Source organism: Aulonocara sp. 'chitande type north' Nkhata Bay, linkage group LG3, assembly GCF_057382095.1.
Source record: "Aulonocara sp. 'chitande type north' Nkhata Bay isolate Kocher_YH1m ecotype deep benthic linkage group LG3, A_spYH_male_GT1.1, whole genome shotgun sequence".
Lineage (NCBI taxonomy): Eukaryota > Metazoa > Chordata > Actinopteri > Cichliformes > Cichlidae > Aulonocara > Aulonocara sp. 'chitande type north' Nkhata Bay.
Window position 1 is genome coordinate 50,066,050 of NC_141346.1, and position 23,131 is coordinate 50,089,180.

Here is a 23,131-nt window from a genome sequence, read left to right on the forward strand (position 1 = left end):
CTGTGTCTGTGAGTGTGTACCTTCGGTGGTTCAGTGGTCATCTTGATGCCAGCCTGCAGGATGGTAATGGGAAAATCAGGGTGTGGTGAAGAGCTGAGCCAGAGCCTGAAGTCTGGGTGGGGCTTCTGCAGCTGTAGCTGCTTAATCAGCTTGTCCAGCTCAGGCATCCATGACAGAGAGAGGTGACAGTTGGCCAGGAACACCCAATGACCTGAAAGAGTCAGTTCAGTTTAGTTCTACGTGTAGATTCCTATTTGAGTAATCAGACACGGTGATCGTTAAAAAGCAAACAAACAAACATAGCAACTGGTCTAGCACCGTTCTTAATGCCCTCCTCTATCATGCTCTTGGCAATGGGAGCCTGTCCCTGGCCCAGAGACAGAGCCTGGAAGTGGTTGCTCATCCCAGAAGCCTCAGCTAGCTGCAGCAGAGCGCCTGTAGGGTCCACCCCGGGAGACAGAACAAAGATCAGAGGAGTACAGCTAGTTGATTCCTCCACAACCTAGGGAGAAGACAAAGATGGCACATTCATCAAAAAAGCTGGAAGAGAGTGAGACGATTTTAAAAAAAAGGCAACTTACTTGACACCTAACAGTAACTCTGCAATGGGATTTTTGGAGATTTTGACACTTCAAGCAAAAATTCAATTGCAACTAGAAAGATTATATTAACAAGAATCCAAACCTTTAATCATGATACTTGGAAAAATATCAGGAATTAGTTTAAAAAGACCTGAAACTCACTGATTTCATGTCGAGTACAGGTGGTTCCACAAAGCGAGAGCCGAGGTGTTTAATGATGAAGGAGGTAATGCAGAAAGAGACACGGTCGGGACGCATAGCACGCACTATCAGCATTTTCTGGAACTCATTACACTTACTCTCCCAATCACCTAAAGGGGGAAAAAATGTAAATCTGTAATTATACAATTTATTAGGAGTGATGCATAAAGACAAGAAGAAAAACAAATAGTCAAGTAATTAAAACTGTTGCACAGCAGTAAGAAAAAGCTGACTTTCTTGCATATCAGTTCACCCGGCCTCTCAGGAGAGCACGCTCAGTCAGTTTGCTCACAGTGAGAAGACTTTCCTCCATAAGAACAAAAATGTACCCTCTATAGCACATTCAGACCTGGAAGTGGAGCATTCTCTGGCTCAGAGCTGGTGAACCAAACGTTCCAGTCTCGAGAGGATTGTTCAAAGGAGGACACGATGCCACGGAAGCCGGGCAGCTTATCCAACTGTGTGATGTTGTCCCAGCTGGAGTCTGCCAACCAGCTGGTAAATGGGTTATCCATCTGCCCCTTCTTATCAAGAACCTACAAGCATCAATCAGTCAATCATCAGTCAGTAGTCTAATTATCTCATCAATATAGGATATATAGCATATACTAAACACACTCATACACCCTACAGGTCTTTTTGAGGGATATTAGCAAATCTACTGGTGAGGAAAGCTTTTACCATCAACAATGTGTCTGTTCTGTTTTTCTTACAATTCCACCTCGAAGCAAGAAGTTATACTGATCCATGTTGAGTTTTCCGGCCACCTCCAGAATTTTGGCACACATCTGGAAGCTGAAGAGCAGCTTGTGAGCCTCAAACAGACCACGACACGTGTACCTGCCCAACACAAAACCACGCGTTAGGAAGACTCACCAGGATACAGCAGCAGTAGCAAATGATGAAGTGTACGTTTCTGATTAATTATATCAAAATCTTACAGGTGTACAGATCTTTCCACAGCAAGTTCAGATACATATTAGATGCCCAGTGTGCAGCATATCACTACATCAGCTCGCTCTTTTATCAAGTAGAACTGTTTATTTATGCATCGTATACATCATGTAACACACAGAAGCAGACGTGATTTCAAAACAATGCTTACTTGTACACTGCGTATGTGTGATAATCATTGAGGTTGGTGATCCTCTCCTCCAGCTTCTGGCTGCGCTTGCTCTTTTCTATGCTGAGGTTAAACAGGTTAATGTAGGCATCCAATGAGAACTGGTACATGGGGTCAATGCGGCCCATGTCACTTAGAATGAAGAAGAGAATAGAGGCTCGCTCAGCACATGGACGGTAGGCCTGTCAACACAAAAATATTAAAGACTTTTTATTATCATTTCCAAACAGCATGCAATAATAAAGAAATGCTACATTTACTGTAAGACCAAGCAAAGGAGGACAATCCCCTCTGCCGCTCTCCTGAGACCTGACCTCTCTTGCAGAGTCGATCTTGAGCTCGGTCTGTTCACTGCTTTCCAGCTGTTTTGAAACTTCAGTGGCTGTCACTTTGGATGCCTGCAGGGTGTTTACCAGCTGCACATCGTCCAGCAGCGAGCCAGTTGACTCATTCAGCAGTCTGGTAGAACAGACATAAACATACAACAATAAAAATAAAACAACCCCCCAGCCCAAATACAAAAACCTGCTCTCATTCATGGGTAGAAAACCATCTCATTCCTTGGAAAGAATTTCCTTTCGAGCTTTCGAGAACTGCATGGCTGAAAACATGAGTGATCACCATAACAAGGTGATATGCACAACTTGTGATCTTTAAGATATTAATATATATACACTGTATACAGATATTTAATGCTGGGTAGGGTCTTAATCAGTTGCTCTTTCTCAAAGTACTTTTTGCCTGAAGTACTAATAAGAGAATAATGGAAGTTGACACTTTTTCCGTTCCTTTATATAATCCCTGGTTCTTATGGAGGTACAGTAGGCATGGCTACTTTAACAAACATGTTATAATTACTATTACTGGTACAGCTGGTGGTAATAAAAGACTGGATCTAAACTGAACATTGTCCATTATGTGAGGAAAATATTGATGAAGAAGGACAAAGGTCAATGTTTGAAACCTGAGAATCTCATCCTCCAGGTCCTGCAGGCTCTTCTTGCCAGAGGCAATGCTAATCACCAAAGAGTCTTTCTGCTCTTCCAGCTCTGGACGCTCTTTACGCACCACAATTCCCAGTAGCTGGGCTTCTAAACCCTGTGTGCATGCATGCAAAATACACAAAAATCCCAGTGACAGGTAAATTAAGACGGCATCTAATACCTGAAACTGCATATAGACAAAAATTAGGAGTTATATGGAGTTATTAAGTAGCCAGAACATACAGAGGACACATATGGTTTCACAGACATGCATGCTCACCTGCTCCTTAACAGCAAAGTTTACTATAGTGGTCATTGCAGAAATCTCTGGGGTGTAGTGGGGGTTAGACAGCTTGGTGGTGATATAGAAGCGGAACTCAGCACTGTACTCCACCTCCTTATCACCCAGCTTCAACAGCAACCTGCCGCCTGCAAACACGTAGACGCATAAACATAATGAATTCATATCCATCCATCTATCCAGTGTCCTCCACCTGTCCTAGAGGCACACTCACATTCATTTAGAATTATAAATGAACGGTCTTTAGTCTATGGGTGGAAGTACCCTTGCAGACACAGGGAGAACATGCAACTCCAGACAGAAAAGTCTCCACCTGGATTTGAAACCACTCAAACAGGTAAAAATTTATTTCACCAGCTGCTATTTTAAAGTGTGACTTTGCCTATGTGTGCGTGTGCATGCATTTGCATCACACCTATGCATGTCAGGGACTTGTTGAGAATTGGGTTGAGAGAGGGGTCCAATTCCTCCTGGACATTCTGCAGCAAAACAGGATTCCCAAACTGGATGGCATTCTCCAGCACCCGCAGGTAGTCTGGCATTTGAAAATCGATTACTTTGAGACCCTGCGAGTTTGGCAGATAAGAGACAACAACAACACAGCCTGTCAAACACAAAAACATACCAACAGCCTCAGAAATAATTCCTCATTCATAATCATTAAAAATGTATTTCTTTATATTTATAAACTCATCTGAGTTGAGATTTTTAAATGTCAGTGAAGTTCATCTTATTTGCTTTGTAAAAAGTACTGGCAGGCAGTCTTCATAGGTTCAGTAATTACTTGAGGGGGATCATGAGTATGTTGGTGCAGTGAATTTGAGATGAGTTGTGATAGTCTCAGAAAAGTAAAAGGTCAGCTCAAATAAGGGAAATGCATTGCTACCAGGCACGGCAATAAAAAAAGAAAGAAGAGAGAGGACAGCTAGAGTTAATGAAAATGTATCTACTAAACCTTTATGGGCAGTCAAACAAAGTTTAGTAATGTATTTTGAGTTATATTTGAGGATGTAATGTTCCCACCCAGCACTTGGTGGGAAAGAAAGAACCCAGTTCTTACCCTTGATAGTTCCATCTTTTTAATCCACTTCAAAGCTTGGCCTTGAGGGTCCACCATCAGTGGCCATCTTGACAAAAAGAGCAGAGAAAGATATAAGAAGTTGTATTTACACCTTCACACATGGTTTGTAAACTGTAAAACATACATGCACAACTCTAAATCCAGAAAAAAAAAACGAATAAAATGAGATTCCCCAAAACTAATAATAATAAAACTTATAATAAGATACCGAATGATGCACTGACCGGTTTCCACGGGTGACTATAATTCCGTTCTCAGTAGAAAAAGCATCAGTGGGCAGGCCCTGGATGTTCCAGTCTCTCACCACTGTGGGTTTGGACATAAAAACTGCAAAACTGAATCCTGGTGTACATGCGATCCCTAAGCCCCTTACCTGAAAAGAGTGTAAGCAGATACAGAAAGAGAGAGAGAAGAAATAAAAAACAAGAAAAATAAAAGAGTACAGTATACATGGGTCATTCAATTTTAAGAGGGCATTTTTTTCTTAGACGTTCACTAGAAGTTTACTGCACAGTAGGATTTACTGGGTGCTTTAACAGTGTGTTTGGCTGCCTGACCTCCTTCATCCAGATTTGAAGCAACTCCTCTCTATAGTTGGAAAGGAAGGGGCCCATGTATGAGAGAAAAGAAGCTGCCAGCAAACAGTCTCCCACCAGATACCCCATATTTTCTTCAAGGCCCTGAAAAACACACAGATTTGGATTACATAAAGATGCATGTGGGTTTTTATGTTAAGTATTGTTCTTTGCCATATTTTAAGTAGTATTTTAAGTTTAGACAGGTGAGTGGGTATGTGTGTGTGTGTGTGTGTGGGGGGGGCGTACAACAACTCTCTCCTCCCAGCGGACCCTCTCTCCAGCAAGTCCAGTCACCAGTTTGCCAGCACGGTCCAGTTTCACCTCCATCTCATCTGATTTCTTCCTCAAACTCTCCTTCATGGCCAGCTTTTCACTGTGCTGCTTTTTCAGCTGCTCCAATTTTCCCCCCAACTGCTCACAAACACATGCAGATCGATTATAATAATGGAACGCCATTATGCTCTTTTGCAAACTGAGCTCTCATCAATCAAACGCTTATATCTGTCTGGTGGTTCCATGATGTACTGGTTCTTCATACCGCTCGTAGTTTGTTTTGAGCCTCGGCCAGCGCGGCCTGCTTCTCTGCTAGCTGGGCCATGGCAGCATTCAGCTGGGCACGCTTTGGTTCTACTACCCTGTAGACACGACCGTACACCTGGAAAAACCATATAAACATTCATGGATTTAGTTTTGCCCCAGACTTTTTCTCATCATATGTAACGAAGCTTCTTTTTTGTTACTGTTCTCATATTCTACTTTCTTGGGCATGTGCTTTCTTCTTTTGCTGTAGTGTGCTTAACCTGCACTGTGGATGACAGTGTCTTTTGTTTATCTACAATCCGTTATATATCGCCATGTTTAACTATAACCAACTACCACTTACCATATGCTAGCAGGTCCACGGTGACTATTGTTATTTGTAAGTATGTTTAAAAGTGTGTGTGACCGTGTGTAGCGACCTCTTACCTCCATGGCTCTGACCCACATACAGAGTGACTTGGCAGCCAGCGATACTTTGCCGATGATCTCTGGCTGGAAGTCCACTTGCTTGCAGTACAGGCCAATCTTCTTCAAAACACGGTCTGATATATTATCTTTGTCAAAATGAACCAATGTTTTGATGAAGTTTCCCTCACCTGCCAGAGACACATGACAGTCAGTTAACAATCAATTGCTGTATTAAAGATGAAAAAGAATGAGTACATTTAACCCCTAATATAACATTTACAATCACCCTTTTTCCTCAAAAAAGCTGATTGTAACTGTGGACTGTAATTCTCTGATTGTGCTGTACTCATTTTCACTACACTACAGTTTTGCCTGTTATTTCTGTTCTTTTGCCAAACTCTCTCTTCAATTAATTTCTGCACTGCTGCTGTCGCTCACCCAGCTGTCTCTTGGCTTCTGCCCAGGTTGGCTCTTTCTCCAGAAGGGTCATAACAGCATGCATCACTGTCTCCACCAGTGCAGGAGGACGGCCGTATGATTTGATCTCTGTCATGTCCTTCTTATTCAGAGACTCCAGAGCCTATGTGCAAAAACATCAATGTGTGGCTGTTAGAAGGCTCAGTCGTGTGAAAATCCAATACAAATAAGACATAAAACACATGCCGAGTGGTACTCGTAGCAAATTACTCACCAAACCAGACAATATAATGAACAAAGTAAGCGCATACATGTTATTCCATGAGAGCAGTCAGCGGGACAAACATACCTTCATGGCTTCTTCCAGGGCAGGCAGGGCCTCGTCCAGGTCTCTCTGTGCATTCTCAGCCATGGCTTTACACTGCAACTCTTCTGCCCCGATTTTCTCATTTTCATCACTCACCGTCTGAATGCAAGCACACATGTGAGTGAATGTGAGTTCAACTGTTATTATTTATTCCGTTTTTTCAGTAACAATCTACCACATAACATTTCAAAAAAATCAGTTTTCAGTTTTAATTCAAAAGGATCTTTAGGTGACTCGTGGAAGTAACCCACGCAAATATTACTTCAATCTCTGCAGTGAGTTATGTTCATGTACTGTAGCACATACCTTCTGTTGGCTGTCGGCTTCTTTCTTTTGTTGCACAATGACGGACAAATATTCATCACACTGTTTCTGGAACTCGGCAACCTGCTTTTTGGCCTCCTCGAGCTCTAGAGACATGGCCTCCACTTTCTCCCTCGTTTCACTGATTTTCAGAAGGCCGTTACGGAGCTTGCTCACCTGCTCTCCCAACTCACCGCGTTTCTCCGCCAGCAGTCTGGATCGGCACAAACACATTCGCAAACAGAAGCCCGACAAGCTGATTTTAACAGAGATGCGCATTTAGGGAATGGAACGGGCAAGCAGAGCTATTTAACCACCAAGGAAGCGCAGTAGAGAAGAGTCAGACAGACTGCAACTGTAAATACCCTCAAACTCATAACCTACAACAGTGCAGTGTATCTTCATTGCTATCCAAGTGAGCGTAAAACACTTATGAAGCATTTCAATGTGGTAGGAAAAGTGGAGACAAGCAAAGGAGGAATTCAAAGGTAAAAAGCTGCTTACTTCTTGTATCCAGACACCAGCTCCAGGTAGTTTGTTGGTGTCACATAATTTTGTCTCCTCAGCTCCAGTTTCATTCTTTGGGAGACTTGTGCTACTGACTGGTGTGTGGTCACAAAGATACTGGCAACCTTTGTCTGGATCTAAAACGTCACACAGAAACGTAGAAATGTTACCTTGAGACAAATCATGGAATATCTTCTCCCCTCTGTGCTTAAATGCTCAAAGGTAAAAGTGCACATATGTCTCTTTGTGTGTGCATGCCTCACCCCTTCCACTGAGCCCAGCTCCATTCCGTCCAAGTACCTCTCAGCAACCTCCAGGAGGGCATCTTTGGGCCATTCACAGAACCAGTCTATAGTGGTGCAGTTAACAAGAGCTGGGTACTGGAGGATGCGGTTCCTGTAGGCAAACAGCCACTTCTCAACATTGTGCGACTGCTACACTGCACCGCTAATCGCAACAAGGGTTAAAAGGCCTACCACTCATAACAAGCTCTTCCCTTAATGCTTGTCAGTGAAGAGCTGTTTTTATCAACAAAAGAAAATGTGTGTTCATCTATTTGCTCACTACATGTTTGTGTGTACAGACAGCTGGCCGTTTGTCTCAGCACGAGTCCTTGCTCTAGAATCACTCAAATAACTTGACCTTGTTTATCTTAGATGACCCACTGTTCTAACTGCAACTTTGCAGAGTGGTGTAGGGACTAATCGCTCTGTAAAAGGCTGCCAGTTGATTTAAATGTATTTATTTACAAATCACCATGACTAAAATGATATCATAGAGGGTTTATTGTGTTCATTTTACTTGGAGTCACAAAGTGGATTTCTCAGTTTAAATACTGTAGCACAGCAAAAAACACTTTCATCCCTTTCTTCCTCCAGTCCCACATTTATTCAGTAGTTTAAAAAAATCTGGAGAAAAACCCCCCAAAAAGGGGGCAGGAACTTCTTGTCAGTCAGGATACATTACATAAATAGACTCTACCTGAATGGCTCTCCCACTGGACTCAAACAGAGCACAATGTGCAGGTTGTTCCTGACTCGCTCGATCAGGTAGCTGAACAATGAGTCAGGAGTCTCAGCCACATTGTCTTTCCTGGCAGACTCTGAAAGAGCATTGCATACCTACAGGCAAAGAGACAGCGTTACACACTGCATGAGGATATGAGCATTTTGAATCTACGCTTTGTGAAAACCGATTTCATTTACCCATATGCTACCTGTTGGCTTCATAGAATGAATAAATATGGTATGGAAATTAAATGATATGCCCTAGAGATAGAAAGACATACTGGCCAGATGAAAGCTATACACACCTCTACAAACTCGTCTGGCTTATATAGGTTAGGCACCTCTCCTGAACTCAGGATGTTATTGATATCCTCTAGGAAGGATTCGTCAACAATCTGGGTGTCATTGAACAGAAAGACTGTGGGCTTGTTGTCCACACCCGCCAAACGGTACAGCTTCTTGATGTCTAGAAGCCACACACACACCCACACACACAGACACACGCACACTTAAAATCCCTCACTGTACTAGTAAAAATATTCAACTTATGCAATGCTGACATCCACGAATTTCCTAATATTATTAAATTGGCATGTTTAGTTTTAGCTTTTTTCATTTTAACTGGAAGGTAGTAGACAAATTGCAGTTTCTCAAAAGTCTGCGAATGTAACGGTTGTGTGGCGGACCTCACCCTCTCTAAACTCCAGTTTGCGGTACTGCTTGGTGACTTCCACTTGGAATACCTGGTACTGACATATGAAGGCAGCTATCTTAGACAGGCTTCGCCGACCTGAGCCCCCGACACCTACCACCAGCATGTTGCCCCTGAGCTGACTGATCACTCGAATGATCCGAGTAACTGCAAAGGGAGCAGAAAGATATAACACATCAGCTTCACCGTGCCCGGAAATCCCAGGAGGAAATACAATATACAAACTAAAATTAGTGTGAGTTAGACAATAGTGCACTGCTACTGACTTAAATACCATGCCACAAAATAGCATGCTGACAGTATTGAGCGTGCTGATAGGTCCTTAGTCTCTCAGCTTTTAGTTTTGCTCTTTTTCTCTGTTTTTCAAAGCAGTTTCAAGATAGATCTGATTGTTAAAAGTGAGAAACCTTTAACAGTACAATGACTTGTGGGTGGAACTGACACTGTGGGTTGATGCATCAGGTGTATTGCCCTGTTTTAAACATGCATGCAAATGTGCGTGGTTGTGTGTGTTGCGTTTCAGATGTACTGTGTTCGATGGCATCTCTGAAGAGCACCAGGTTTGTAGGCACCACGCCAGGTGTCAGATTGTAGTCCTCTTGCTGTGTTTCCATGAACTTCTTGAGACTCTTCATGTCATGCAGGTCCTCATAGACAGACGACTCACTCATGAAATCACCTACCCCACACAACAACAATAAACACATTTAAACAGTTTCACATATTCTGGGCTGGTAATGGACTTAGAAATTAGCCATCAACCCATGAACTCATCTGTGGGAGTATTTTTACACATATTGGAGAAACAATGTTTATGCACAGAATGCAAATAATTAAGTACCAAATATTGGCAGTTGCTTGTTCGGGCAGATGCTGTGGAAGGTGAGGTCAAAGAGTGAACCCAGTTTTTCCTCTAGGAGAGAAATAAAGGTATCCATATCACTGTGGTTTACAAGCCGATCTGAGAAAACCCTGAAATTGACAAATCACATCATCCAGATATTATTCTCTGTATACATGACAAAAGTACCCATGCATTTTAATTTATAAAGCACTGCAGAAAGGCATTCAAATACTGTGATCACCTGAAACATTCATGGATCCACAGTCTAGTAATGTTGGTTTTGGTATCATGGAAGTCTGGATGAGCTCTTAGTAAACCTTGAAACACCTACAAGAGATAAACAGGGGGGGAAAGATATATCACAGAGCATTTTAATTTCAAAGGTACTAAATAATTCAGAGTTTTCATTAAAATCTGAATGAACTCATGAAGACTGTCACCTAAAAGTGATTTTAGGCAAGAAAATGTGTGACCAAGTAGATATGTGTTATTCTTACCAAGGTGAAGTTTAGTTAGTGTTTTATGGAAAATGCATTTTAAGCAGTCTTTGGTTGTACTATTTATGTGCCGTGCAACAGAAGTTCATACTGATGTACACAAATGTACCTTGGAGATGTCCCTGAGGTTGAAGAGGTAATGTATCTTGGCTGGAGTGGGAAGAAAAAAGGCAGTGACGCCATTATACAGCTCTAAGGTTGCCTGAGTGAGAAGCTTTCCAATGGGCTTCAGCTCCTCCTTAAACTCCTGGAGCTTTTGGTTGATCATGGCACTGTAGATGCACTTGATCTGGGAGGCCTGCATGCAGAGAGGAAAGGCAACAATATTCCCAAAACACAACATGCAGACATGCCAGTAGCATACCAGGATAATGCAGGTGTAGTGGTTACAACAGCAAGATAATTTCTTAAAATCTAATTTCATGCTGCCCAATTCACACATAAACCAGGCAAAGCAACTAAAATTTCAAGTGTTTAGATCCTGAATGCAGCAGGGCTCCAGCAATTTTTAAAGCGAATTTAATTTAGCTCTTCTAAGGCAACAGAAAACAGGGTTGAGATTGGAGTCAGATAACTGATGCTAGCTGATAAATGAAAATACTAAAAAGAGACGGTGATTAGAAGGGAGCGAAGAAGGGAGTGAACAATAAAACAGGGAAATTATAAACATGCCCAAAACTACAAAATAAGAATAACAAACACATAAGGGAACAAAGAGGGAGGGGGAGATGGTAGGAGGTAAATTAGCAGGGCAGCGCACAGGCAGGCTAGAACACAATTGTAAACTTGAGGGTGTTAGAAATGTGAAAGAGAACGCAATTTTACAGCATTTGTCATCGTGGCTATAATTACAATCAGGGTCATTCCTGTAGGGTGCCATGAAAAAAGCACTAACAAACAGAAAACACCAACAGGAGCAAAACCACAGTCAACACTGAAGAAATGCAAAAATGTGCCTGTGTAAATGAAGAAGGCATTACACAGAGAAAGTAAAACATAACTGCCTGCTAAAATATCACGCTGCTTAATTATAGGAAGAAAAGACAGGAAGACATAAAGAGAGCAACACTTACATTAGGGAAAGTCATATTAATGAGGTTGAATCGACTCTGAAAACGCGGCGTGATGTGAGTCCTCCCACCACCAGGGGGCCCCATTGATGCTAGCAAGAACATGTCCTGAAACACAACAGAAAAAGTGTAGTGTCCTCTGCATATAAAACAGAAAACATTTCACATTGTCACACAGTTTAAACCAAGGCCCTTAGAAAGCAGCAAAACTATCTCTCCAATTATAACACGCCTCACTCATGCCTTCATTAAAACTCAGTTTCTCACCTTGACAACCTTTAGGGTCTGTTTCTTGCGATCATACCAGAAGCCATAGTCAATCCATAGGCGCAGAAGCTCCAGGGGTGGCTGGGAGCCAAAGAGGTCATGAGCCGGCATGTTGAGGTCATCTAGGAAACATAGCAGGTGTTTCCCACCTGCTGGCACATACACGCCTTTGGTTCTCTTTTCTATGCGACTCTCTATAATGTCCTGGATGTTGTTAGAGGTGGTCTGGACAGCAAACGAAAGATGAAACGACGTGAATAATCATAAATCTTTAAAATATTTCTTCAAAGCATCTACCAGCTTATAACTGTAACCAGAACAAGTAGGCACTAATTAGGCCTAATTAAAGCACAGAGATAAACATCAGCACACACATGGCATACACAGCTAAACACAGACTATACAATGAACTGACCTGTGAAGACATGTTGATGGTAAGGGTTTTCCATTTGTTATCTAAGCCCTGCAGAATACTCTGAGCCACTGAAGTTTTACCAGTGCCCACTGGCCCAGTGAGCAGCACAGGGTAGTGTTTCAACACCAGAGCCTTAACCAGTAAGTTATAGCGAACGGTGTCCACAGTTGGAACCATAATCTTATAGAATGGAGCTCTGAGGGAAAAGACAGGGAGATACATAAATATGTCATAGATCCAGGTCACATAATAACATCTGATTACTTACGAAGCATTGTAGCGCCAGCCTTTTGGCAATTTATCTTCAAATGAAGCCCAGCATTTGTTCTTTGGGTCCACGTAGTACTCATAAACTGTGTCCTGCAAGAATTCATATACCTTAACACTTGACACAGGCTTGCAGGCGTGCAACCATCTACTCAACAAATTCATAGAATTGAAAGGTTTGAGTGATAATTGGGGAAAAAACAGGTTACTGTGTTGGTCTACTTGTTAAAATTTTGTAAAAAAAATAGTTTATTTACAATTACAAAATAAGTACACTTGACACTGGTTAATTCCCTACCTTTATTGGGGAATGTAATGAGGTTATAGAATAGAAGTTAACTCATTTCATATGCCATTAGTGTGTAAACAAAAATGTTCTCTGGAAGACCTTGGCAGGGAATGTTCCCTCCATCTCCCGTAGGAAGTTGTCCATCCTCTTGCGTCCATCCTCGTCGACAGAGGCACATATGGACCAGATAAGGCTGAAGATGAACCACAGTTCCACCATCCTACCCAGGCTATCTGTGACTGAAGGATTCACCTGAAGATAGAGCAAAGGAAAAATGCATTTAGTTACACCTATTAGAGATCGACAATTCATCACTGTTGTGGTGCAATTACCCATGGATGGGATTACAATCTACATTTGCACTCTGCTTATTATACCCCACTGCTCGATGTAGCAAGGGAGTCATAGAGGCGGCAGAGAGAGGTGACGCCATTAAGTTCGGCGATGGGGATCAGCTCCTTGCAGTTGCTCTTCTTATAGTTGATCGTGCTCTCTATGTACTTCTCGAACAAGGGCTTCAAATGGTTCACTTCAGCCTGTGAAGTGACATAGAGTGACACATGGAAGTAAAGAGAACGGTGCCAGAAAAAAGAAAACATTACTAATCATACTTGTTAACTATACATACTCTTAACTGAAATGCATGTCCTAATGAGAGTTATTATGAGTGACTGTATTGTACTTTGTGTCGCTTGTTCAGCCAGGACTGCACAAAGGGTTTCCATCCCAGATCAGTATAATCATTGTAGACCATTCCACAGCGGGACACCGTAGCTGGAGAAGCCACTGCTAGATTCTCCACCTCAAATAGAAGAGACACCTGCAACAAATGAATTGTAGTTTTTATACATATTCACTAAAGCTGCATAAATACAGGAAGCAACTGGCAGCAATGTGGCAACCAGTAATTAGTCCATAGTAATTGAATGAGATCTGCGACTCAGCAGGTTAAATAACTGCTGGCAACAGGAAGAAAACATGACCTGAGATAAACTTTTCCCAACTTCCAGTCAACCGACTAAATTGACTACCACTGAGAGTGACAATCGCTGTTTGACATATAACCCAGCAGTGAACACACCTAGGGTCACCTAGGCAACCGAAGCTTGAAATGTTTGCAAGCAGCCAGCTGTCAGCTTCAAAGCTATGTGGACAAGTGAATCTCTTCCAGCGTGTGCACAGCTTTATTGTCAGCATGTGTGATTCAGCTCCCTCCCTCAGTTAATCAAATAAAGCACAGACGATTCTGGGTGATGATAAGCTGAAATTTTCTTCCATTTCATATGTGAGCCGGATAACAAGGATTAAGCCACTTGAATGCTGCTTATTTGTCTTATAAAACTAATCTTATCATGTGTTTGAGCTTTTGTTTTTCTGGATTTACTGAACAGAATCTAAAACAGTCTGGCTGAACAAAACTATTTTAGCCGCTGCATTTTTGCTGCTTTCCTTGCAGAAACTGATTCAAAACTTGGCCTTCTCACCAGCACACTGGAGCACTTGAAGAGGACGGCGCGACCATAAATGATATTAGAAAAAGTCAAAGGTCAAATAATGAAAAGTGCTGTTTCATGATCTGTTCTCACCTGCTCAGGCATAGAGATTCTCTCTCCGTTGATGAGCGTGAGCACTTTGTTGTCATCCATTACTGAGTTCATACTCTCAATCCAAAGTGTGTCAACTGGCCCGTCAAACACAACCCACTTCTCATCTGGTTTCTCATCTTAAGTGAGGAAAGAAGATATTGTGACAGAGACGTGTGTAATAGCAACATTCACACTCACAACAAGAAGACAGTAAGAAGTCGATGTATTGTTTAATAGTTCATAAAAATAGAAGCACTGCCTTTCAATCTTTAGATCTCTCCTTTGTAAACTGGCTTCACACTTACACTGATGGCAAGAAACTCTAAAATCAATACTATGTAATATACATTTTGAAACCATTGTGTCATGGTCCCTGTGCCTCACCAGCGGATCCCGTCTTAGGCAACATGTGTTTTTGTTGTTTTTGCTCTCTCTCTCCCTTGCCGCGGCGGTGCTCATTATGGGCTCCCGCCCCTGGCCCACGCATCTGCCATCTCCACACCTGCTGCCTATCTGCGTAATTGCGAGTCCTACTTAAGATGGCAGCACTGTGCTACTCGTCGCTGGATCGTCGAGCTATCAGCATCAGTCGCTCAGTAGTTTGAGAATCAGAATCTGTGAGTTCTTTCTGTCTGTTCGCCTCTAACTAAAGTTTCATATCTTTCCCAGACCTTTCCCTGCCTGCCTGTCATCCCATGGACGAGTGTGTGGGTTTGTGTAACCCAGTTGTGGAGAGAGGAGAGTGATTCTTTGGAGCGCGTCTGATCCCCTTCCTTTCCCTCACGTACCCCGGAGCCCTGGACCCCCCTTCCAGCACGTTGTATATAGAATCACCTGGTATTGTCTGTATCAACAAACTGTCTTCTCTACAAGGATTTCTGGTCTGCGCCTGAGCCCGTTAGCTAAACGTGACACATTGTCATGAACAAGATCGATTAATTATTTCTCTAACAGCTCCAAAAAAAGGAATCATTCTTCTTTAGTGCTGGATCTCATTTTAAATTTTGACTATTGTAACAAGTGAAGCCAATAAATGTTTGTAAATGAGCTCACCCAATGTAAGATTATGCAGATAAAGCTGCACAGCATGCTGTAGCTTCTCAGTACTCAGTGAAGCTCCAAAGTGGCAGTATGCACACGTGGAACAAAGAACTTATTTTGTTTTCATCATGACTTAAAAAAAAACTGAGCATATAAAAAACTTCCCTGTGACATTCAATTTCAGTCAGTTTAGAAGGTAGAACAGGCTATGGGGAAGAATCATCCATACAGTGTGTTTTTCTGGGGTTCGCACCTGCGCACGCTGATCTCATGAGGGATGACAGCACTCCATCAGTCCACTCGTTAGTAGAGAGATCATTCTCGCCATACAGCTCTCCTAAACTGAGGGCTTTGGGATTCAGAGGATAGTCCTGCCAAATGAGACATGAACGGTAAAAATGGAGTCATCTGCTCTGTTTTAAAATCATGGAGAGTAGCTTGTAAAGAAATGCAAGGCTTTAGTTAGATGAATTTGGCCAAACCAATGTTCATCAGTTGCATAAATACATTTTTGTTTTTACATTTTTACTATTGGATTTTCACTCTGTGTACAGACACCAACAGAAAAAGGCTCATAAGTCAGAAGGTTTGTGAAGAGTAGCCAATCTCTAATCATTCAGTGCTTGGATATATTGGATTTGACATGGTTATTGTCTGATATATGACAATATGAAAACTTTTTTTTACAGAACAGAAAAGAAAAAAAGTCTGAGCTCATTTTAAAATTGTTCTTTCTTCAGCAGATCAAAGTCCTGCTACATTGTTTGCAGAACATGTAGCAGAGTTTGCCAGATCAGTCATAAGATGAAATACACACTGATGTAAATGAGGCGACAGCGTTCTAATTTTGTTTATGTTTTGCTCTTTACTCTTTACTTTTTTTGTTGGTAACCAGTGTTGGTCAAGTTACTTGAAAAAAGTAATCAGTAACTAATTACTGATTACTTCCCCCAAAAAGTAATCCCGTTACTTTACTGATTACTTATTTTCAAAAGTAATTAATTACTTAGTTACTTAGTTACTTTTTAAAAACACGATTTACAACCTGAGTAGGTGATAAAGTGATAGATCTTTCAGCCCAATTCTACTTTTTCTGCATAATCCATCATACAAAATGTAATCAAATGGAAAAGTCTCTTTTTAAAACTTTTATAGTTTTATTAATTTTAATCTTTTAACTTTATGCATCAAGCAAAAATTTAATTATATGCAACATTCTCTGACTGGAAGAAATTTGTTTAATATTTAAACCTATTTTCTGCACATTCCAGCACATAAAATTTTTTTTTTTTTTTGTGTTTACACTCACTCTTTCAAATAGATGCAAGTAAAACACAGCAGAAAATAAATAAAATCAAAGACTAGCGGTCCTGTTGCTCTATTTTCACCTGTACAGCAGGAGTTGGGTAGGCGGAGGTTTACCCTGGTGCAGGTGTGCCGCAGCGGTCAGTGGAAGGATACGGCAGTTTCTCTGTGAGTTTCCCATTACGTCGTTGCGCACTCGGAGCTTGCTTGGAAGTTTAGGGTTTTTTTTCGCTGTAAAAAGATGTTTTCTTCCCACGCACAATGCTAATGGACGCTAATGTTTTTGTCACTTTTTATGGAATCAAACTCAAAGTAAGGTCAGTACTTCCACGCTTTAAACGCTGCACGCTCATACTCTCTCCCGCACTCGATATATGATCCATTGTTGATCTGCACACAGCTGTTGTCACGAACGTCGCACTCGTTTACGTCACTGTCATGAGACATTCTCGCAAAAAAATCACGGTTTTAGTAACGCAGTAACGCAGCGTTCCTACGGGAAAGTAACGGTAATCTAATTACCGTTTTTGCAATAGTAATCCCTTACTTTACTAGTTACTTGAAAAAAGTAATCGGATTACAGTAACGCGTTACAAGTAACGCGTTACTGCCCATCTCTGTTGGTAACTTAATGGAACATTTGAATCTGGGAAATATTGAACCATTTAGATATTAATATGACACTTTGTCAGCTCTCGAGCATAACAAAAGTTTTAGTAAGAATTGGATTTCAGCCACATTATGATAAATATTAAAAAAGTGCCGGTGGTGGTGGAAAGTGAGTCTCCATGATCTGAGGTGTGGTTGTTCTCTATTACAGAGGGAGTTCATACTGTGAGTTTTCCTCTCAGTGATGGGCTTGGAGGAGCAAAAGGTCACACACTTAGAGACGTATGTGACTTCCAATTACTTCACTGAGAAGAGCTCTGCTGAAATGATGCTTCAGTGTCTAATGTGGAAGAAGTGGGAGGGTTCAGTCTGTCTGGGACAAAAACCTACAATGGACACAAGCTTTGACCTCATTTAATCAAACTGAAGCAAGCAGCCAGTTTCAGTCCCTTTAATTCATGTTTGCCTGTTTAGATCTAATCACTGCGATGCTTACTGCCTGTTCTGTAACTGCATGAAAAAAGAAAAAAAGAATCCTGTGACAGTAGTTGAAGAATTTTACCATTAAGAATACAAACTTCAAAGTCCGGCAACAAAACATTCTTTCTGATTAAAAAAGCAAGCAGTATTACAATTTAAAAAAAAGAAAAAAGAAATGCTTTCTTGTCTATCCTAACTAACCTGGACCTGCTGAAAGCCTGGCTCTCCTTTTTGATGCAGAGCAGTCATGGCATTCTGTAGGGTCCTCCAGGTAACACTCTTAGCACTGCCTGTCTTGCCCACCAGCATGGAGGAGTGTCGAGAGTTTTTGGTCTCATAAAGTTGGATGACTTTGGTCACGGTAAAGGGTGTCACCTGCAAACCACTCCGATTAAGCTCCTCCTCCACAGCTTCCTTCAACTGTGAAAATAAAGAGACCAAAGATAGACAAGGAGTCAGTGATCAGTGATGCACTAAGTGAGACTGCACATATCAGAAAAAAGTGATACATTATGAAAGATCATAGGGTCACATTTTTTAAACTTATTTCTGACATCTTATTGCACAAGAACACTGACCAAAAGAGATATTATATTATTTGTTTGGCTTTGTGCACACAGGGACACAAAGACATTCCTGCAATGTTTCCATTTTTTACCAGTTGTATATCAAATCCGTGCTTATCTTGACTGCTGATTTAGATTAACTTACTTTGCCATAGTCTATTACAGGTGTTTCTACGGCAGGGAACAAGTCTTGAATGATTCCACTGAACAATGGCAGGTCAGCAGAGGTCAGCTTAGCAATGTTCATATCCTTCATAGCCATCAGCAGCACCTAAGAATACAGATACAGGAAGAGACTTACTCGTGATTTCCCAATGGTCAGCTTATTTTTTAGATCTTTATTCACTGCTGCTGGCTCTGTTTTTACTGATCTGAGATCAGTTATGAACTGCACTTTGTGTAGAAACACAGTTAGCATTAGCAAGTAAGTTAGCACTCTCAATTGTGGTTGTGACAGACGAGTTTTCTCTTTGTAAACATCTCGTGTGCTGTAAGAAACTTTTAATAACTCATTTAGCACATTAAGAATGAAACCTTTAATGATGGAGAGGGGGACTTCTGCCATTTATGCCGTGGATAAATGGACACGATGAGGTTCACCAACACTCAGATTAACATATCTGAAAAATCACTTAGTTGACCAAATGGATAAAGTTTAAATAGGTGTTTTGCTAATATACCACCTTCAGTTTTTATTAATATTTCATCATCCTGTAGATACATACAGTTAACTATGCCATATGATATGATGCTCAAGGCTTTTAATTCAGCTGTGACTGTTTTTTAATGATGCACTACTGCAGAGTAAACAGAATATCAAGTGTTTAAAACAAGCTCAACCTTAAACATCTGCACCAGTAATACTGATCAATAACAACACTTATGGGGAACGTTTTTCTCAAGAATAAATATTTTTATTTTTGACACTTTATGTAGAATTTTACGGGGTCTTTGTTCGCCTTCCTTTAAAACTCACTGCACGCCACTGATTTCCAGTCACAGCAAACACATACACAGCGTTCCAAACTATTATGCAAATTGTGTTTAAGTGTCATAAAGATTAAATAAGTTGTTTTTCAATTAAGCCCATGGATGGAATTGTGTCAGGACTCTTTGTATCACTGAAAACAATCTCGGGCACCTATGATCATTAGTTTGCCAGGTGAGCCTGATTAAAGGAAAAACTACTAAAGAAGGATGTTCCACATTATTAAGCAGACCACTATTTTCAAGCAATATAGGAAGGAAAATGATCTCCCTGCTGCTGAAAAGTGTGAAATAGTTGAATGGCTTGGACACGTAATGAAAACCTTGGATATTTCATGAAAATTTAAGCATGATCGCCATAATGTTACGAGATTTGTGGCTGAGTCAGAGCACACATGGGTTCGTGCGGATAAAGGCACAATGATGAAGGTTTCTGCCAGACAAATACATCAGATTAAGAGAGCAGCTGCTAAAAGGCCATTACAAAGCAGCAAACACATATTTGAAGCTGCTGGTGCCTCTGGAGCCCTGCGAACATCAAGGTGTAGGATCCTCCAGAGACTTGCTGTTGTGCATAAACCTTCTATTCGGCCACCCCTAACCAGTGCTCACAAGCAGAAACGGCTGCAGTGGGCCCAGAACTACATGACAACTAATTTTCAAACAGTCTTGTTCACTGATGAGTGCCGTGCAGCCCTGGATGGTCCAGACGGATGGAGTGGTGGATGGTTGGTGGACGGCCACCATGTCCCAACAAAGCTGCGTCGTCAGCAAGGAGGTGGTGGAGTCATGTTTTGAGCCTGAATCACGGGGAGAGAGCTGGTCGGCCCCTTTAGGCTCCCTGAAGGTGTGAAAATGACCTCTGCAAAGTATGTGGAGTTTCTGACTGACCACATTCTTCCATGGTAGAAAGAGAAGAACTGTGCCTTCTGCAACACAACCGTCTTCATGCAAGATAATGCACCATCTCATGCTACAAGGAACACGTCTGCATCATTGGCTGCTATCCGTGTAAAAGGAGAGGAACTCATGGTGTGGTCCCCATTCTTCCCTGACTTCAATCCTATTGCGAACCTTTGGAGCATCCTCAAGCAAAAAAAAATGAGGGTGGGAGGCAGTTCACCTCCAAACAGCAGCTCTGGGAGGCTATTCTGACATCCTGCAAAGATATTCAAGTAGAAACTTTCCAAAAACTTACAAGTTCCATGGATGCAAGAATTGTAAAACTGCTATCAAAAACAGGTCCTATGTTAATATGTAACTTGACCTGTTAAGATGTTTTTGATTGAAACAGCTTTTGATTTCAATGAAATTGATCTACTAATGCTGCAAATTCTACAAATGACCATTTTCAATTCTCTACATCCTATAAAATCTTTTGAAACTCTGTGTGCGTAATAATTTGGAATAGTGCATTTTAAGTGTTTTATTTCTGAAAAACATACTGATTTCATTGGGAGTTTTGTTCACTAACGTTTGAATTATACTCGTTGATGACTCGAAAATTATGCCGACTGTCATTTGAATCGACTGTTTAGGAAAAACAGAGAAAAATATCATTTGCATAATAATTTGGAACGCGGTGTATAGTTATGCGCTCATATGAACACAGAAAACAAGCCTTTTCAGTGTTTTTGGAAAAACTTGACACATTTTTAAACTAAAAACAAGCAGTGTAAATAAATCAAATATTTGTTTTTCTTTATCTCTTATTTTGTGAACAATATAATTTAGTTTCTGTAGTGTGTATGGCTGTAGATGCCTAAGAGTTCCTAAAAGATAAAAGTTCCAATATTTCTATTTCTATTATTTTCAACTTCCTTTAAACCACGTGTGTGTGTGTGTGTGTGTGTGTGTGTGTGTGTGTGTGTGTGTGTGTGTGTGAGAGAGAGAGAGAGAGAGAGAGAGACAGCGAGAGGGATACATACTTCTTCATCAGGAACATTTGGGCAAGAGCGCCGCTTCTTTCCAGCAAAGCGAAGCAGAGAGGTGAGAGCACGAAGGCCAAAATCATAGTGGTCCTGTTTGGACAGCTGCTGCACTGCCAGAGAGTACAGAGTGAACACTTTCTTAGCAAGGACCTACAAGGACAACATCAGAGGGAAATTAAAATTAGCATAAAGACACACAGAAAAAAGGAGGAAAAGGGAAGAAGGGTACACAGGATTAAAATTACAGTGTGACAGAAATGAGACAATCCACAAAATGCAGATCGTGTATTTAACCACACCAGCAGCTTCTTCTGTGGGACAACACATTAATGGGTATGTAATCTTCACGCTGCAAGAAAACAAGGTTAATAAAATAAAATGTCCATTTAAAACGTTCCAAAGCTGTAGCTGTGGAAACCCTTTTTGTGTCTGTGTGTACTGTACTGGATGTGCGTATTCACAGCTCATGCACAATTACCACTTTCATTTACTTAAGCTTCACTAATGCTTCATTTGCATACTTATTATTACTTGTATTATATGAAAATATTTTTGATAACAGGAACCAAGACCTGCCCAAGTTGGTATCCTTTATGTATGTATGACTCTCCAGCTTGCACAAACACAGAACAACAACATGCACTTCTAAATTTAGCAGCACTGAGAAGCTGTGCTGTTTCATTACAAGTGTGTTTTTGTTGCCCTTGTTTCTTGGTCGATATCCTTAATTGTCTAGACCTTTGGTTAGTTGCAGCTCCCAACAGGATTCAGCGCTGAAAAAGAAAAATTTAACCTAGAAAGCGCGAAGAGTGTGTGTGTGTGTGTGTGTACGAGGCAACATTACAATATGTTTAAACACATCCCTGACTATGGAGTGCAAGAGCCTGCGTATTAACCCTCGAACACAGACACCTGGAGTCAATGCCCCTCCACTCTCTCCAATGCTCACACAAGGTCAGAGAGCGCTCATCTTTTACCAGAGGGAGATCACATGTGTTCAGCAAAGTCACAGCAAAGAAGGCTTCACTTTAGGTAGATGCAAATAAAAAAACACTAATACACTAACAGGTACCACTAAAATGTGAGGCATCATTTTGGAGCTACGTGGGTTTTTAACCCCCCCCCCCCCCCCCCCCGCCCCCCCACCTCCTCCACATGCCGTATCTTTGAATAACTGAGTGGCTGTGTAGAATGTGATGAACTTGATAAGGTAAGGCAACACTAGTAATAAAGATCTTTATCTGTGTAAAAATATCTCTTCTGCTGATTGGTTCAGCTCTTCGTTTAAGCTGTGATAGTTTAACACGATACAGAAATTATTGTTTGCATTCAGAACTGTGTAAAGGGTAAAACCACCGCACAGATAGCATTTCTTAGGCTGACACCTGAGGTATGCAGATAAAACCTGCAGAGAAGTTAGACTAAGAGGCTTAAGTGAGGTTTGTCAACAAAAAAAGCAAGAAAAAAAAATCCAATCTGGTGTATCATCAGGACTCTTACAGCATTTTAGTTTTGTGTATACAATAAGAAATTAAAGAATAAGGCAAAAATGAAACATGATAATTACACTTGTTTATATGTTACTGTAGATCAGACCTGGCACTGTACAGCCTGTGGTCCACATCCAGTCTCTTAGATGTCCCTGACAGACATGTGAGGTCAATGTAAAATTAGTATTCAAACATAAAGAAGTATATATCATGCAGTTTATTCCTTTTCACCTGCTTTAGTTTACAGATTGCTCTGTTACTCATCGTTATATATGGGATATTTGAAGAGTTTAAGATAATGGAGGAGCTGGCACCCAAGCACTCAATGAAAGCACTATAGCTGCTTTCATTGCTAATATCATAGCAGATGAAGTAATT

General features: G+C 41.1%; 1 protein-coding gene across 4 annotated transcripts in view; it reads right to left on the reverse strand.

Annotated features, from left to right (window-relative positions):
• Nucleotides 1-23,131, reverse strand: part of dnah2 (dynein, axonemal, heavy chain 2) — a 63,673-nt gene that overhangs the window by 12,125 nt on the left and 28,417 nt on the right. For 2 of the 4 annotated variants that reach the window (XM_086284812.1, XM_086284813.1), the window contains exons 40-79: nt 21,261-21,413; nt 18,491-18,616; nt 17,981-18,199; nt 15,639-15,756; nt 14,345-14,481; nt 13,441-13,578; nt 13,136-13,294; nt 12,858-13,010; nt 12,471-12,562; nt 12,203-12,398; nt 11,788-12,012; nt 11,524-11,628; nt 10,560-10,748; nt 10,195-10,280; nt 9,951-10,081; nt 9,639-9,788; nt 9,089-9,256; nt 8,703-8,863; nt 8,372-8,511; nt 7,654-7,786; nt 7,388-7,527; nt 6,887-7,097; nt 6,563-6,679; nt 6,235-6,376; nt 5,815-5,984; nt 5,387-5,503; nt 5,095-5,259; nt 4,828-4,950; nt 4,495-4,643; nt 4,250-4,316; nt 3,605-3,755; nt 3,169-3,317; nt 2,870-3,003; nt 2,220-2,364; nt 1,888-2,087; nt 1,496-1,622; nt 1,132-1,318; nt 744-892; nt 319-502; nt 21-211 (exon numbers count right to left, since the gene is read on the reverse strand). In XM_086284812.1, coding sequence (XP_086140938.1) covers nt 21-211; nt 319-502; nt 744-892; nt 1,132-1,318; nt 1,496-1,622; nt 1,888-2,087; nt 2,220-2,364; nt 2,870-3,003; nt 3,169-3,317; nt 3,605-3,755; nt 4,250-4,316; nt 4,495-4,643; nt 4,828-4,950; nt 5,095-5,259; nt 5,387-5,503; nt 5,815-5,984; nt 6,235-6,376; nt 6,563-6,679; nt 6,887-7,097; nt 7,388-7,527; nt 7,654-7,786; nt 8,372-8,511; nt 8,703-8,863; nt 9,089-9,256; nt 9,639-9,788; nt 9,951-10,081; nt 10,195-10,280; nt 10,560-10,748; nt 11,524-11,628; nt 11,788-12,012; nt 12,203-12,398; nt 12,471-12,562; nt 12,858-13,010; nt 13,136-13,294; nt 13,441-13,578; nt 14,345-14,481; nt 15,639-15,756; nt 17,981-18,199; nt 18,491-18,616; nt 21,261-21,413 — 5,997 coding nt within the window. The remainder of the gene's footprint in view (nt 1-20; nt 212-318; nt 503-743; nt 893-1,131; nt 1,319-1,495; nt 1,623-1,887; nt 2,088-2,219; nt 2,365-2,869; nt 3,004-3,168; nt 3,318-3,604; nt 3,756-4,249; nt 4,317-4,494; nt 4,644-4,827; nt 4,951-5,094; nt 5,260-5,386; nt 5,504-5,814; nt 5,985-6,234; nt 6,377-6,562; nt 6,680-6,886; nt 7,098-7,387; nt 7,528-7,653; nt 7,787-8,371; nt 8,512-8,702; nt 8,864-9,088; nt 9,257-9,638; nt 9,789-9,950; nt 10,082-10,194; nt 10,281-10,559; nt 10,749-11,523; nt 11,629-11,787; nt 12,013-12,202; nt 12,399-12,470; nt 12,563-12,857; nt 13,011-13,135; nt 13,295-13,440; nt 13,579-14,344; nt 14,482-15,638; nt 15,757-17,980; nt 18,200-18,490; nt 18,617-21,260; nt 21,414-23,131) is intronic. The other 2 variants (XM_086284814.1, XM_086284815.1) reach the window with 2 other exon arrangements.